Source organism: Mesoplodon mirus (assembly GCF_964341445.2).
Source record: "Mesoplodon mirus genome assembly, chromosome: 7".
NCBI classification, from domain to species: Eukaryota; Metazoa; Chordata; class Mammalia; order Artiodactyla; family Ziphiidae; genus Mesoplodon; species Mesoplodon mirus.
In genome coordinates this window covers 110,892,597-110,909,189 of record NC_138983.1, presented here as the reverse complement: position 1 = coordinate 110,909,189, position 16,593 = coordinate 110,892,597, and the positions used below count along the sequence as shown (strand labels likewise).

Here is a 16,593-nt window from a genome sequence, read left to right as displayed (position 1 = left end):
AGACAAATGTGAAATGCCTGTCCTATAGTAAGTACTCAGTTCGTATTGGGTGTTATTAATGCCCTCATCAAGTCTTACAGTTGAGGGTAAATGTATAGATAAGTAATTAAGAGCAATCCAGGTGCCACAAGTGGCCTCGTAAAAGACTGCACAGGGATCAGTGGGGCAAAACAAAGAGGAAATGGCCAATTCTAGCAAAATTGTCAAGAAAGAGTTCTTAGAGGAAGCAGCGACTGAGCTTCATCTTGAGAGTTGAGTAGGAGTTTCCCAAACAGGAGGGGCAGGGTGCTTCCAGGCAGAGAGAGCAGTTGAAGCTAAAGCACTGATGCATAAAAAAGCCTGTGTATAGAAGGAAAACCTCAAGCAATTCAGTGTGATTAGAACGTGGGCTAGAATGAGAGATTTGGACCAAGGATGGAGATCATGGAGGGCCTATGCCTTTCTAGGGAGATCACTGTTAATTTATAGAAAAGAGGGGTATCTTTAAATGTCTTAAACAAGGAAGTAACCCATTAAGATTTGTGTTATTAAAATATCACTCTGGCAGCAGTGTGACTGGATTAGAGGGGGACAAGACTGGAAGTCAGCCAAACTAGTTAGGCCAGAAAGTAGTGGGAAGCATCTTCAGAGTGCTTAAAGAAAAAACTCTCATCCAAGAATCCTATATTGCACAAAGCTATCTTTCAAAAATGAAGGCAAAATAAAGACATTCCCAGATAAACAAAAACAGAGAATTTGTCGTTAGCATCTTCCTTACAAGAAGTACTAAAGAAAATTCTTCAGGCTTCAGCAAGTAACCCCAGACAGTTATTTGAAATTTTGAATCCACATAAAAAAACAAAGTACCAGTAAATGTAATTATGTAATTATAAAAGATAGTATAAATGTGTATTTGTTCTCTTAACTGATTTTTAAATTAATTAAAATTAACTGTATAAAGCTGTGTATATATATATATATAAAATTGTATGGTTGAGCCTGTAACATATAGAAAGATAACATACATTTATATATAAACTTTGAAGCAGATTATGTTAAGTTAAAATATATATATGGTATGCTCTATAGCAACCACTAAGGAAATAACTTTATTAAGTGAAGTAAAAAACTCATTAAAGAAATTTAAACGGTACACTGGAAATTCTTCACTAAAGCAAAAGAAAGCATTAAGGAGGAAAAAAGGAACTAAAAAAGATATGAGACCTGTAGAAAATAAAAGCAAAATGGCAGATATAAATCTAATTATATCAATAATATTAAATGTGAATAGATTAAACAATCTAATCAAATTGCAAAGGTTGTCAGACTGGATGAAAAAACAAGATGTCACTGTGTACTCAAAGATACAAATATACTGAAAGTAAAAGGATGGAAAATATATACATCATGCAAACAATGACCATAAGAAAGCCAGGGTGGCTATGCTAATACCAGGCAACAAAACATATTAAAATAATACTTTTAAAATAAAAAGTATTACTAGGAATAGAGAGAGATAATTTATAGTGATAGAAGGGTTACTCTACCAGGAATATAAGACAACCTAACAGCAGGGCCCCAAAATGGATGAAGCAAAAAAACTGACAAAAATGCAGGGAGAAAACCACAACTGAAATAAGCATAGTTGGAGACTTCAATACTTCACTTTCAATAATGGACAGAACGACTGGACAACAAGAGCAATTAGGAAAGGAAGACATGAACAGCATTATAAGCCAACTAGACCTAACAGATATCTATGGAACACTTCACTCAACAAAAGAAGACTACACATACTTCTCAGGTGCATGTGGAACATTGTCCAGTACAGATGATATGTTAGACAAAAACACAAGCCTCAGTAAATTTAAAACCATTAAAATCATACAAAATATCTTCTCTGATCACATTGGAATAAAGCTAGAGATCTATACCAGAAGGAAAACTGGAAAATTTACAAATAAGTGGAAATTATACTTCATGCTCTTCAACAACCAATGGGACTAGAAGAAATCACAAGAGAAATTAGAAAATAGTTAAAGGTGAATGAAAATTACAATACAACATATGAGAACTTATTGATGAAGTTAAAGCAGTGCTCAAAGGGAAATTTCTAGCTGTAAATACCCATATTAAAAAAGAAGAAAAAACTCAAATCAATAACCTAACTTTCTACCTAAGCCACTGGAAAAAAGAGCAAATTAATCCTAAAATAAGCAGGAAAAAGGGAAATAATAAAGATTACAGTGAAAATGAATGAAGTAGAGAATATATAAACAATTTGAGAAAATCAACAAAACTAAATTTGGTTCTTTGAAAAGGTCAAGAAAATTGACAAACTGTTCACTAAATTGACCTAGTAAAAAAAAGACCAAAATTACTAAAATCAGAAATGAAAGAGGGAACATTACTAGAAACCTTACAGAAATAAAATGGGTTATAAAGGAATGAACAATTATGTGCCAATCAATTAGAAAATTTGGATGAAACAGACAAATTCCTAGAAAGATACAAAGTGATGAAACTGAGTCAAGAAGAAATAGACAGCTTGAATACACCTATAACCAGTGAAGAGATTTAATTCATAATTTAAAAAATTATCCACAAAGAAAAACCTAGGTCTAAATGTTTCACTGGTGAATTCTACCAAAACATTTAAAGAATTATTGCCAATTTTTCACAAACTCCTCCAAAAAATAGAAGAGGAAGGAATACTTCCCAACTTATTGTATGAGGCCAGCATTGCACTTATATGGAAACCAAACAAAGGCATCACAAGAAAATAAAACTTCAGACCAATATATTGTGAATGTGGATGCAAAAATCCTCCAAAAGTACTAGCAAACCAAATCCAGAAACATAAAAAGAATTACACACCATGACCAAGGGGAAATTTCTTTTCCCAGGAATGCAACTTTGGTTTAACATCTGAAAATCAATTAATATAATACACCATACCAATAGAATAAAAAAATTAAAAGCCATATGATCATCTCAATAGATGTAGAAAAAGCATTTGACAAAATCAAACACAATTGCATGATAAAAACATTCAACAAACTAGGAATAGAAGGAAATTTTTCAATTGAATAGAAGGCATCTATGAAAACCCACAGCTGATATCATACTCAGTGGTGAATGATTGGATGCTTTCCCCCTAATATCAGGAACAAGACAAAAATTTCCATTCTCACCACTTCTATTCAACATTTTACTGGAGGTTCTAGTGGGGCAATTAAGCAAGAATGAATGATATAAAAAATTAATGATAGAAAAGATTGAAAAGAAAGTAAAATTATCTTTATTTGTATGTCATATAATCTTTTACATAGAAAAGCCTAAATAATCCTCAAAAGAAAAAAAACTGTTATAACTAATAAGTGAGTTCATCAAGTTTGCAGAGTATGTGTTCAATATGAAAAAAATCTATTGTATTTCTATACACTTCAATGAACAATGCAAAAATAAAATTAAGAAAACAATTCCACTTACAATAGCATCAAGAAGAAAAACATACTGAGAAATAAATTTTAACAGAACAAGTAGAAAACTTGTAATATGAAAACTACAAAACATTGTTGGAAGAAATTAAACGAGATCTAAGTGGAAAGATATCTTATGTTCATGGGTCAGGCTTCATGTTTTTAAGATGGCAGTTTCTCCCCAAATTGATCTGCAGACGCAACACAATCCCTATCAGAATATCACTGGTTTCTTCAGGGAAACTGACAAGCTGATCTTAAAATCTATATAGAAACTCATAAGACCCAGAATAGCCAAAATATTTTGAAAAAGAAGAACAAAGTTGGAGAGCTCAAACTTCTCAATGTCAAAACTTACTAGACAGCAATAGTAATCATGACAATGTGATACTAACATGAGAATAGACATATAGGTAAATGGAATAAAATTGACAGTCCAGAAATAAACCCATATATCTATGCTTGGTTGATTTTTTATAAGGAAGCTAAGGCCATTCAATAGGGAAAGAATAAAATTAAGAAGTAAAGCAAAATTAAAGGAGTAAACAGGAATTCCAGTTTGTACGTATGTAATTTGAAATGCTAGTGAGACAGATGAATGGATATGTCTGGAAGGCAGTTGGAAATACAGGTCTTGAATTCAGAGAATTCAGGCTGGAGATATAAATTTGCATTTCATCATACAGTAAGATAGTAATTGAGACCATCAATACATTTCAACATTGTCATTAATTCTTTGTTCCAGAATTTTCTCAGTCACTTTCCTCATGGGGACCTGGTTCCTGACCCTTATCTAGGATGGTACATGGCAGCTTCTTACTCTTCTCCCTTCTCTTCATTCCTGACCATTCTCCCCCGTGCCCTCTCTAGTGAGATCACAAAGGTCCCTTCCTCCGTGAAAGCCATGTGATTCCTGGCTAGAAGTGGATTATTAACTTCAAAGGGGATTCCACTAGAAATTCCACTAGATTTCACTAGAAAGGTCTCCTTGAAGAAACTTCCTGAAACATATACCATAAATACTTATCAATAAATTCCTCTTTTTGCCATCCTTTCTCACATTTTCTTTAAGCATCTTTTAGCAGACTGAACTCCCTATTCAGTACTTCAAAGAAGGCAGAATGGCGTTAAGTTTTGCCACTGACATAAGTTAAAAATCATCACAATGAAAACACCAGAAATTCCTAACAAATCTAAGGTCTGAGCATACAGTTAAACAATATGCAAGTACTTTACCAATATAGTCCCCAAATTCTTAGATTACAAAGGTAGAGAGTAAGATAATATATATGAAAAACCACATCAGATATCTATGGCAATATCGCTAGTAAAGTGTCACTGTCAGTAATGATTTAGTTAATATCTATACCCATTGATCAATATTAAATGATGAAACAAATACCCTTAAAGGAAATAAACATAGTTACTGGTCACTCATTTTTAGTTGGTATTTAGGTTTCACAAAAAAGACCTCAGTAATGAGAAAACATATGCAATGATTTTAGCAGGTTTCTAGTATATTCAATAAATATTTTCTTAGTACTCAAATATTGATGGTTTATTATGTGTTAGGAATCACACTATTTTCTCATATTCTCTCATTTTCCCATCTGCCTTCTCAACAATCTTGAGAAGTAGGTACTGCTATCTCGATTTCATAGTTGAAAATATTGCATCTAAGAGATTAAGTGATTAGATCAAGGTCACACAGCTAAAAATAGTCCATCTGAGGCTATATTTTATGCCCTCTGAATCCAAATACAGAGATCCGTCCCATCTACCATACGTTGTCCCCTTTTACTCTCTTCACCATTGATTTACTGTCAATTAAAATACCCATGCTCATAATTCTCATCCTGTCATATAATTTTATTTTCTTTTACCCTCAGCCAAATCCTCAACATACTAGTAGACCTCCTAACCCCTTTTCTGCTGAGGTCTCTGGACTACCTCCAACATTCTCTAGACCTCCTTTCTCCTCTTCTCAACCTTGCCTACTATTGCATGTTATCCTAATGAAGTGTGTTTAAAAAATTAGGTAAAGACTAAACTCTTTGGTGACTTAGGATCCCAGACCAAATGGCAACATTCACTAAACGTCATACTAGCCAGTCAGTTATTGGTTCTTGGGGCCAAAATAAACTATGAAGTCATAGCTTGGGCCAGACCTTGATTTTGACATGTACCAGGCACGTGCGTGTGTGTGCGTGTGTGTGTGTGTGTGTGTGTGTGATTTCTCTCATCCTCATGACTACTGTATTGCAGATAAGGAAACCAGGGCTCAGAGCTCAGAACACTTTCCCCTGATCACAGAGCCAGCAGGTAACAGAGTCAGAACTCAAACCCAGAACCATCTGACTATACACTCTTTGCTCTATAACAGAAATCTTCAAATATCTGTCCAAAAACCAAGGGCTAGATCATCACAAAGTTTTCAGCAGTCCACAGAAAAATAAAAATAGCACAATATAATAAACACAGGGGGGTGTGATCTGGGTCAGTATTATTGGCAAGAACCATCTTTTATTCTGAAATTATGTCCTTTCTGCCTTTTTTAGTATTAAAGTTTCTTTTCTTTGTGAAATGATAATGAAAATAGGTGGTAATTTTTATTTTGAGCATTGATGGTAATGTTCTTACTTGGTAAAATGAAAAGTAGGTAACCCTATGTTAATTATGTAGGCCCATCTACACAGTGACTACGTAAAAGGTCCAAATGAAATATACATGTTATCAGCTAATCTTAAAATGGTGACTTATGTGTCAGACTGATACTTTGAGATAGATTTTATTGAGAGTAATACTCTTTGGAAAGCAGTTATAGGATAAGAGGCAAGAGGGCAGAGAGGGGGTTGGCAGAAAGGGAGAGGGACTATTAAATACATAAGTGGTAGAAGGGATGGAGAAAAAAAATGATTTCATAGTTTTGCCAAAATTTTTGCCTACGTTTTTATAAATGCAATTGAAAATTAAAATTCTCAGCCAGACATTACATCTCTAAAATTTCTTCTGAAATTTTATTTACATATAATATTATTATTACCTCCATTATATATAATATAATATTATTACCTCCATTATCCTCTGAACATATATATATATAAGATTTTAGATGTCACCATCACCCACATTAGCAAACTAAGCAGACAGATAAAAAGAGAAAGATTTCTTTTTCAGATCTTTCTATTGGATTAATAGTCATCATTTTCTCTTTAAAACTTATTCCTGTATTATTTAAACAGTTTTTCTAGTCTCAGAAAAGATCTTTACCCTCTCCTTTCATACTTTCAGATTTCTCAATCCAATTTAAATATAATACAAGCAGATCCCAACTTGTAATAGGTTTCCCTATAGATATTCTTTAGTCACTTGTTTGGAACTGAGAACACATTTTGCCATAAAACAATATAAATGGTGATTAGTTCTCAAAATCACTCATAAATGTTTAATGAACACAAAGGTAAGGCATAGCTCTAATTATGATAGCTCAGCTTCTAATCCTCTATTCAGAGCAGACAAAAGAGGATAAAGACATGAAAGGCATTTCACCATTTTCCCTGAGCAACATTAAGCAAAGAATTCAAAATGTCATGTTCTCTGGCATCCCCCCACCACATTTCCCTCTGTATCTACAGACACCAAATGTCTCTTGGTCACTTCTTTGTTCTTCCTTTTGCATCCCTCTCCCCAAATATTTTAAGCTTTGGAATTATCTTCCTCACTCCCTTCACTCAAAGCATCCATTTTCCCAGTATAACTGCCTCAGGGAATTGAGAGCAGAAAACCTAGTGAACAAAGATTAATATGTAAACAACCTGTACTTTCAGTGTCTGACTCTAGATTTCAGACACTGGAACAAAGTGAACAAAAGAAGTCCTAGCCATGGGAGAGACAATATGCCTGGCTATTCTTTCTCTCTAGTCTTTCCCTCATTACAGTCCTGATACCTTGCAACCACTCCTTCTAATACCACACAGGTGTCCTGTCTCCACACTTTACTGGCACTTCTGATGACAACAAAATATGGTAAATGGCTTCCATGTTTATTTGTGCTTACAGTAACTCATATAGCTTGGTTTTCCCCTTGGCCTACTTGGAAGATTCTAATAGCTCTCCTGGAAAGGGAGTTTGGACTCCTATTGATACTTCTAGGATTTAGCTTCCACTCCTATCCTCAACACCCCATAAAGCACCTCAGCCCACTAGTCAGTTTCAGCCTGAATACTTCTTTCCCAACGTTTGATCCACTCAGTATCATGAGAGATCTGTCCCCTGGCCTGTGCAGTCATAGTTACAAGAAAGGCACATTTCAGGAGAAGGTGGTTGTAATCTGCTGCTGCAGGAAACTCTCAGTGGCCCAGACACAGGAGAAATTGACCTTTGGGTGGGAAAGGAGTGGCGTGTCCACCTTGGGAATGTCCGTATTGGGAGCTCTATGCTAATGAAGAAGGGACTTTCTCACACTTTAAATGAAATCTTCTTGAAGGGAAAAGAGTCTGCCCTGCCTACATGCTGAACTCATACAAGTCATACTGATTCATACAAGTCACAGTCTTTTTTACAAGGGGTAATTTAGATCACAAAGAGATGTATTAACCAATCTTCAGAGTTATCATTGCTCGGTAGTTGTGGATTCAGAAAAAAAAAACCTAATTTACTCTTTGGACAGTTGTATAATCTTTCTAGGAAATGAAACAATTTAATTCAATTAAAACCATTTAAAAGGCAAAGACTCCATTATTCCATATTTTCTCATTTCTTATCTTTATCTATTGAGCATTCACACATTTATTTATTCATTCACTGTGCATTATTTGTTCAATCCCTCCTCTATGGGTACACAGCAAGAAGCTCATTAATGAAAGCCTCTGTGAAGGGCTTTTAACCATTTGGTAAGCCAAGAAATTCATACATAGAGAACATAAGAGAGATAGAAATTGCAACAGTAAATAAAGCACTAAAAATATATGCAGCGTTCCCATTGAAAGGCAGTATTTTTTTAATTATAGAAATATGATCCTATAATTCTATACAATATATCTGGCAATTTTTTAAGCAGAATGTTTAGAGCAAATGACTCCCAAGCTAGTGTTCCCAGAATCTCTGGAAACTGGGAGAGAAATGGCAGAATGTGTGTGTGTGTGTGTGTGTGTGTGTCTGTGTCTGTGTGTGTGTGTTTGTGAAAGACAGAGAGACAGAGAGAGATCTAAAGTAAATCATAAATCAGCCCTGGCTAAATATGCCTGACTAGCACAGTGTCTTCTACAATCGATAAATACTTCTTGTTTATATTATTTATGAAATAATATTTCTTCCAGCTATGATGAACGAAAAAGGAAAATGGAAAAAGACTATCCAAAGAATACTGAAGAAGAATTTTCAGGAGTTAATGGTCAAATAGATGCTGCTGTGGAGTTAAATGGTGAGTGTTTCCACTGTAAAGTTTCTTTGTAGAAATTGTAACAAGAAATCTGGTCTCTGCTTTAACATAGAAGAAGATGGATTTCCAAATGGGAGTCCTTGGTTCTTATTTTTTTGTCCCTGAGTCCCTTATAAATTTAGCTAACAAGATTAACCACCAGAAAGAGTATAAAAAGTCTGTCATTATGGTTCTCTCTTTACAAATGGAAAGTTTTAAAAGTATAGCTTCAGTGCATTAGTCAGGTACATCATAAAGGCCATCCAGTCAAAATTACCTTTTTCATCTTTAAAATGCACATACTCTCAACCGTCCCAGGGCCTTTCCCCACTCCATCACCCAACTCCTGAAATTTAACACATAGCTGGGAAAGTTGAATTGAATTGAACTGGGTTCAATAAGTTTAATTGGATCTTTTGAATCGGTCAAAACATTCTTCTTGAGTACATAGCACAGAGCTGGACACCGTTCAGAAATGCAAAGACAGTTTGATATGGTCTCTGCACTTGTGGAATGGTTATTCTCTTTGGGAAATGACCCTCCATCCAACACAGATGAAATTACTAGAAAACAAGACAATCTATAATTTAGTATTGAATTGTGTGGTAGTCTTCACAATAATTGCAAGAGGTGATCTGAGGAAGAAGAGATCAAAACAGGCATCAGGTGCTGTAGATTTCATGGTGGGACTTCAGCTGGGTTTTAAAGAATGGTTAGAGGTTTGACTAGGGAAAGAAAACAGCGGGGGCTGGATTTCCTGGAGGGGAACAGCCTGAGTAGAAGCAAAAAGCACCTCTGGCATGAGCAGAGAGATGAGAGATGATCAACATGTTAGGGGTGTCAAGTTCTAGGGCTCAGAGAGAGCTGTGCAGAGGATTAGCTAACTGCCACCTGACACGTTCTCAGTGCCCCTTTGGTGCTACCTCAAGAAAGTTACAACTATAAGACAATCCCATTTATAAATTTGCAAGTAATTTTCAGTAACCATAATTTCAACTTTGTCTCTTTTAGGCTACATTTACTTCTTTTCAGGACCCAAAGCATACAAGTATGATACAGAGAAGGAAGATGTGGTTAGTGTGCTGAAATCTAGTTCCTGGGTTGGTTGCTAAATAGAAGAGTCTAGTCTTTCCTAAGGAATGAAGATGACGGAGAGCAGCTGGTAACCGGATCTTAAGGACTAAATCAGAACTCAGGTTATGTATTCTTCCCATGGCCTTCAATTCTAAGGGTAATTTAGAATTTGTTGAAAATAATTATGCTTCTAAACTGTTTCTTAGTTTTGGATTCAGAATTTTAATCCAAATGGAAAATTCCTATATGGTCAGTTTTACACAAAATCAGAATCAACACAATGCACGCTTCAGTTAGACACCCATCATTTTTTTCTTACCTAATACACTGAGGCAAATTGATAAGTTTGGTTTTTATTTCCAGGAAGAAGCCTACTTGTGGACTCCCTGACATGTATTATAATTCTTTTAATAGGAAATAGCATTACTATACAAATTATAATAATTCTTTACAAGCAGTGGCTTTTTTGGCCTTAACATTTGTTATGATGAATATAAATATATCTGCCTTTAAACATATCACAGACAACATACTGTATAAGTTTTGTTTCTCATTGTTTTTGTGTTTGTTTGTTTGTTTGACTCTATGTGTGCTCATTGGTCTTTGAAGTAGGTTACAGCGGGCAAACCTACTCAAATGGATTTTCAGACTAGGTAAGAGGTGGGCACTTTGCAACAGGAAGACTTTTAACAAAAGCCAATAAAAACGTTGTATAAGGATAGTTCCTCATTTCTCTTTTGTTAATGTTTACTAGCTTCTATCACACTTTGGCAACAAATTCTGTGTACCTATAGAAAACTCAAACCTTGATATAGTATCATGAGTATGCAGACCCAGAAAAAATATTCATAATTCACTCTTTTTCCTTCTTCCTGAAAATAAAATGCCCTCAATGAAACTATCTTTAACCCATCTAAGTGGGTCTCTTCTGAACAGCTTTCCATTTAGGGAAGTTTGTCTTTTGTTTTAGTTTTTCTCACTTCAAGCTAAACCATTTTTTTCGTACCTAGTCATTAGTACAGATAAAATACAGCTGTCTGTCATTCTTATTTTTTTTAATCTTACATTTTAGTAGTTCTACTATAAAACACTGATAAAGGAAATTGAAGATGATTCAAAGAAATAGAAAGATATCCCATGTTCTTAGATTGGAAAAATTAATATTGTTAAAATGGCCATACTATCCAAAGCAATCTACAGATATAACACTATCCCTATCAAATTGTCCATGACATTTTTCACAGAACTAGAACAAATAATCCTAAAATTTATATGGAACCATAAAAGACACAGAATTGCCAAAGCAATCCTGAGGAAAAAGAACAAAGTTGGAGACATAACCCTCCCAAACTTCAGAAAATACTACAAAGCTACAGGAATCATGGTATTGGCACAAAATAGATGTATGGTTCAATGGAACAGAAAAGAGAGCCCAGAAATAAACCACACACCTACAGTCAATTAATCTTTGACAAAGGAGGCAAAAATATACAGTGGAGAAAAGACAGTCTCTTCAGCAAGTGGTGTTGGGAAAGCTGGACAGCCACACGTAAATCAATGAAGTTAGAACATTCCCTCACACCCTACACAGAAATAAACTCAAAATGGCTTCAAGATTTAAATATATGACATGACACCATAAAACTCATAGAAGAGAACATAGGCAAAATATTCTCTGACATAAATCATAGCAACGTTTTCTTAAGTCAGTCTCCCAAAGCAATAGAAGTAAAAGCAAAAATAAACAAATCATATTTAATCAAACTTATAACTTTTGCACACCAAAGGAAACCATAAACAAAACAAAAAGACAACATACAGACTGGGAGAAAATATTTGCAAACGGTGAGACTGACAATGGCTTAATTTCTAAAATATACAAACAGCTCATACATCTCAATAACAAAAAACAAACAACCCAATCAAAAAATGGGCAGAAGGGCTTCCCTGGTGGCGCAGTGGTTGAGAGTCCGCCTGCCGATGCAGGGGACACGGGTTCATGCCCCGGTCCGGGAAGATCCCACATGCCGCTGAGCGGCTAGGCCCATGAGCCATGGCCGCTGAGCCTGTGCGTCCGGAGCCTGTGCTCCGCAACGGGAGAGGCCACAACAGTGAGAGGCCCGTGTACCGCAAAAAAAAAAAAAAAAAAAAAAGGGCAGAAGACATGAATAGACATTTCTCCAAAGAAGACATACAGATGGCCAAAAGGAACAAGAAAAATGCTCAACTTCGTTAATTATTAGAGAAATGCAAATCAAAACTACAATGAGTTATCACTCACACCGGTCAGAATGGCCATCATTAAAATGTCTACAAATAATGAATGCTGGAGAGGGTGTGGAGAAAAGGGAAACCTCCCACATTGTTGGTGGGAATGTAAATTGGTGCATCCACTATGGAATACAGTATGGAGGTTCCTCAAAAAACTAAACAGAAAAACTAAATAGAGTTGCCATATGATCCAGCAATCCCACTCCTGGGTATATATCTGGAAAAAACTCTAATTTGAAAAGATACATGCACCCCAATGATCATAGCAGCACTATTCGCAATAGCCAAGACATGGAAGCAACGTAAATGTCCATCAACATAAAAATGGATAAAGAAGATGTGGTATATATATACAATGGAATACTACTCAACCATAAAAAGAATGAAATCATGTCATTTGCAGCAGTATGGAATGACCTAGAGATTATCATACTAAGTGAAGTAAGTCAGAAAGAGAAAGACAAATACCATATGATGTCACTTATATGTGGAATCTAAAATAATGATACTAATGAACTTATTTACAAAACAGAAACAGACTCACAGACATAGAAAACAAACTTATAGTTACCAAAGGGGAAAGGGAGGGGAGGGATAAGTTAGGAGTTTGGGATTAGCATATACAAACAATTATATATAAAATAGAAAACAACAAGAACCTACTGTATAGCACAGAGAACTAAATTCAATATCTTGTAATAAACCATGACAGAAAAGAATATGAAAAAGAACATATATATATATATATGTATACATATAACTGAACCACTTTGCTGTTCACCAGAAACTAACACAACATTGTAAATCAACTATATTTCAATTTAAATAAACTTTCAGAACTTCTACAATTAGATGATAAAATACATTTAACATATTTCATAGACGAACATCTACAGTGTTCAACAGATATTAGCTATAATTATTACCATCATTTATTAAATTTGTTTCATACACTCACTAAAAAGACAATATTAAGAAGGGACTGGGGACTTCCCTAGTGGCGCAGTGGTTAAGAGTCCGCCTTCCAATATAGGGGACACAGGTTCGAGCCCTGGTCTGGGAAGATCCCACATGCCGCAGAGCAACTAAGCCCGTGTCCCACAGCTACTGAGTCTGCGCTCCAGAGCCAGCAAGCCACAACTACTGAGCTCACATGCCACAACTACTGAAGCCCACGTGCCTAGAGCCTGTGCTCCACAGCAAGAGAAGCCACCGCCGTGAGAAGCCACACACCACAACAAAGAGCAGCCCCAGCTCACAGCAACTAGAGAAAACCCACGCACTGCAATGAAGACCCAACGCAGCCAAAAATAATAATAATAATAAAATAAATAAAGTATAAGAAGTAGAAAAATATTTTTTAAAAAATAAAATGTTGAAAAAAAAGAAGGATGGGGCAGTTACTCAAGGTTACTCTAAACTTTCCATTTGGTTTTATTACTGCAAGTGGCTATTTACAGCCAACCAGATGTTGAATCTTTGACTGTTGAAGACAAAATCTGCTATCCCTGCTTTCCAATGTCAACTGACTCTACAGAGTAAGAAAAGTCACTTTTGCAAAAACAGTCAGCTGAGGAAAACTTCTTAGTATCAATAAGCAAGGAGGGAACACAGTCTGGCATCTCGTCAAAACACCAAACATAGAGTTACCACATAACCCAGCAATTGCACTCCTATATACCTGTGATAAATCAAAACATATGTCCACACAAAAAAGTGCACATGAAGGTTCACAGCAGCATTATTCATAACAGCCAACAAGTAGAAACATGGCCATTAAATGAGGAATGGATTTTTTTAAACCTGGTAAATCCACATATTAGAACATTATTTGGCAATTTAGAAAAGGACTAATACATGCTACAACATGAATGAAATGTGAAAACATTATACTAAGTGAAAGAAGTCAAACACAAAAGGCCACATATTGTATGATTGTATTTATATGAGATGTTCAGAATAGGAAAAGCCATAGACGCAGAAAGCTGATTACTGCTTGTCATCAGCTGGAGGGAGGGGGCAGCTGTGACTATTAATGGGTATGACACGCTAAAGGTGATGGTGGCTAAAGGTGATGGATGACACTCTAAAGGTGATCTGTGAATAACTGAAAGCCATTAAATTGTACACCTTAAGTGGAGGAATTGTATGGTATGTGAATTATATCTCAATAAACCTATTATTTGTTTTAAGTAATAAGCAAGGAGATCAAGGTGGTGCAATTATCTGTGCAGACCGTGCAATCTGGTCGGCTGTGACAGGGACCCCATAGCAATGAAACATCAGCCTGAAGGCATCTGGTGCTGAGCACAACCAGCCAGATGTCCTCCTCATGTCCAGGGCTAGCCGAGGGGCATGTCCACTGTAAACACTTCACTAAATAAATGAATGTTACTGGATGCAAAAAGCATGTGCTCTGAGGCCTGACTGAATTCAAACCCCAGATCTGCTATTTTTAGCCTTGTGAGGTTGGTCGAGTTCCCTAATTTCTGTCTTAGTTTCCTCCTTTGTAAAATTACAGTAAGAATAGTTCTTACCTCCTAGGGATATTTAGAGGCTTAAATATATGAGTCAAAATATGTAGAACTCTAGATAGTCCCTGGTACCTTATAAGGGCTCTATAATTGTTGTTTTTGAAGCAATTAGAATTAATTTGGTTTTGAGATGCTTTGGAGAATTTGTGTATATCCCTTGAGATAGCTGAGCTATAGTACCACAAGGATTGATAGCCAGTGACCTGAAATTTTTCTTTTCCAAATTCCAAATTAAATCAACAATCAAATAATATACTGACTGTGGTTAACCTCCATTCCCCGAAAGTAATTCTTACAAATCCTTATTCCTTTGTTGAGTAAGAGAACTGGCTTCCAGATATAGTTGTATGTATTTTGGAAAGATATAGTCTCTCTAAAGCACAAGAAATAGTGATTTTGTTTGTGTCAGAACTCAGTCAGAGCATTTATATGCTCATCTGAAAGAGGAATTTTGTGCAGAAGTAATTTATAACATATGCTCCTCACTTGTTTTCAGAATAACAGTGCAAAAATATTCAGTTAAATAACAGTTTTGAACAAAGTGTGGTTTGACTGCTTCTTTTGAGATCAAGAGGAAGCAGAACAGAGTTTGCTTTCTGATGATCTCTGTGTATTGTCCTATTAACCTCAATGATAACTATTTGGAAAGTACCAGAAAGGCTACTGAAGGACAAATGTATTCACCTAGGTGAGGAGCTTCCCTAACAGCTCAGCCTTAAATTTTCTGTGGCCAGACCAAGCTCTATTCCAGTTAGCCTGGTGTGAAATGGCAGACCCACCTTTCTAGGTCCTCTGTTCTTTTTCAAATGTTTCTTTGGAAACATCTTGAACTTCCATTTCACATGGTAGATCACAAATGAACTACCGTTTTTATTTGGAATTCTGTGTGGTATGTTTAAAACATATCATAGGGTCTTCAAGTGCTTTCATTTATATGTACAATGATATTAAAGGGTTTTGTGAATATTTATAGCCAAATTACCCAGCAAAGTAGCATTTGAGAGGAAATACATAATGTTTGTCAACAGGTTGGAGTTTTAGACTCCCATAATGGATCACAGAAAAGTCTAGGCCAAAAGATTTTCTGTGTCTCTCTCCTACAGGCCTGAGTAGGCCTAAACAGCATCTTCGGATCATCTTCCATCTTCTGACCCTGTCTTTGGTCTCATTCCCATCCCCAAGTGGCTTGTCAACACGGCAAGACTAAAAGGCATCCTATTATACTCAAAATGCCATAATCTCTGCCTTGGTTTCACCACTTAGACTCTTGGAATCGAAATAGAGCAGAGTTGGGAAGCCTGCTGATAAATAAGTTAGAGTAGGAAATTAGTCCAAAAGAGGATGCTTCTAATGCATATATCCTCATGTTAATCTCTTCTCCATTAATCTTAATCCAACACACTTTCCTTTCATTCAATATATCATTTTAAATGGTTGGGGATAATATTAAACCTTTGTTGCACAATGCAGCGTGTTGTTCCTACAAGAGTAGAGGGAGAGATCAGAAAAGATAAGGATAGAAGGATGAAAAAACTGTTACAAAAGACCAGTTGAGAAATGTAACATTCAAATCCATTTTCGCTCCTCTGCAGTGGGGGAAAAAAAGCAAGTCTGCGTAAATAGTTAGCAATTTGTTTATTCTTGGAAAAGCCCAGTCCTGTAATGCAGTGTAAATAATGTGAGCTTTTGAGGTTGGTTGTTCACAGCCGCCTCGGTAGAGGATGGGATGTCAAAAGTCCTATTAGAGCACATTCCACATGAATCGCAGGCTGCCCAACAATTGTAGTGTGTCACTTTACTAAACTTTAGGCATATTTGCATGTATGAACTGACA

The 16,593-nt window shown here is 35.8% G+C and overlaps 1 protein-coding gene and 1 long non-coding RNA gene across 2 annotated transcripts in view; one reads left to right on the top strand and one right to left on the bottom strand.

Moving 5' to 3' along the window:
• Positions 1-9,992, top strand: part of MMP20 (matrix metallopeptidase 20) — a gene marked incomplete at both ends in the record, with an annotated part of 46,526 nt that extends 36,534 nt beyond the window's left edge. Inside the window, 2 exons of the mRNA XM_082626480.1 lie at positions 8,780-8,883; positions 9,892-9,992. Of these exons, the coding sequence (XP_082482606.1) occupies positions 8,780-8,883; positions 9,892-9,992 (205 nt within the window). The remainder of the gene's footprint in view (positions 1-8,779; positions 8,884-9,891) is intronic.
• Positions 1-16,593, bottom strand: part of LOC309807169 — a 170,720-nt gene that overhangs the window by 61,034 nt on the left and 93,093 nt on the right. The window lies entirely within an intron of this gene.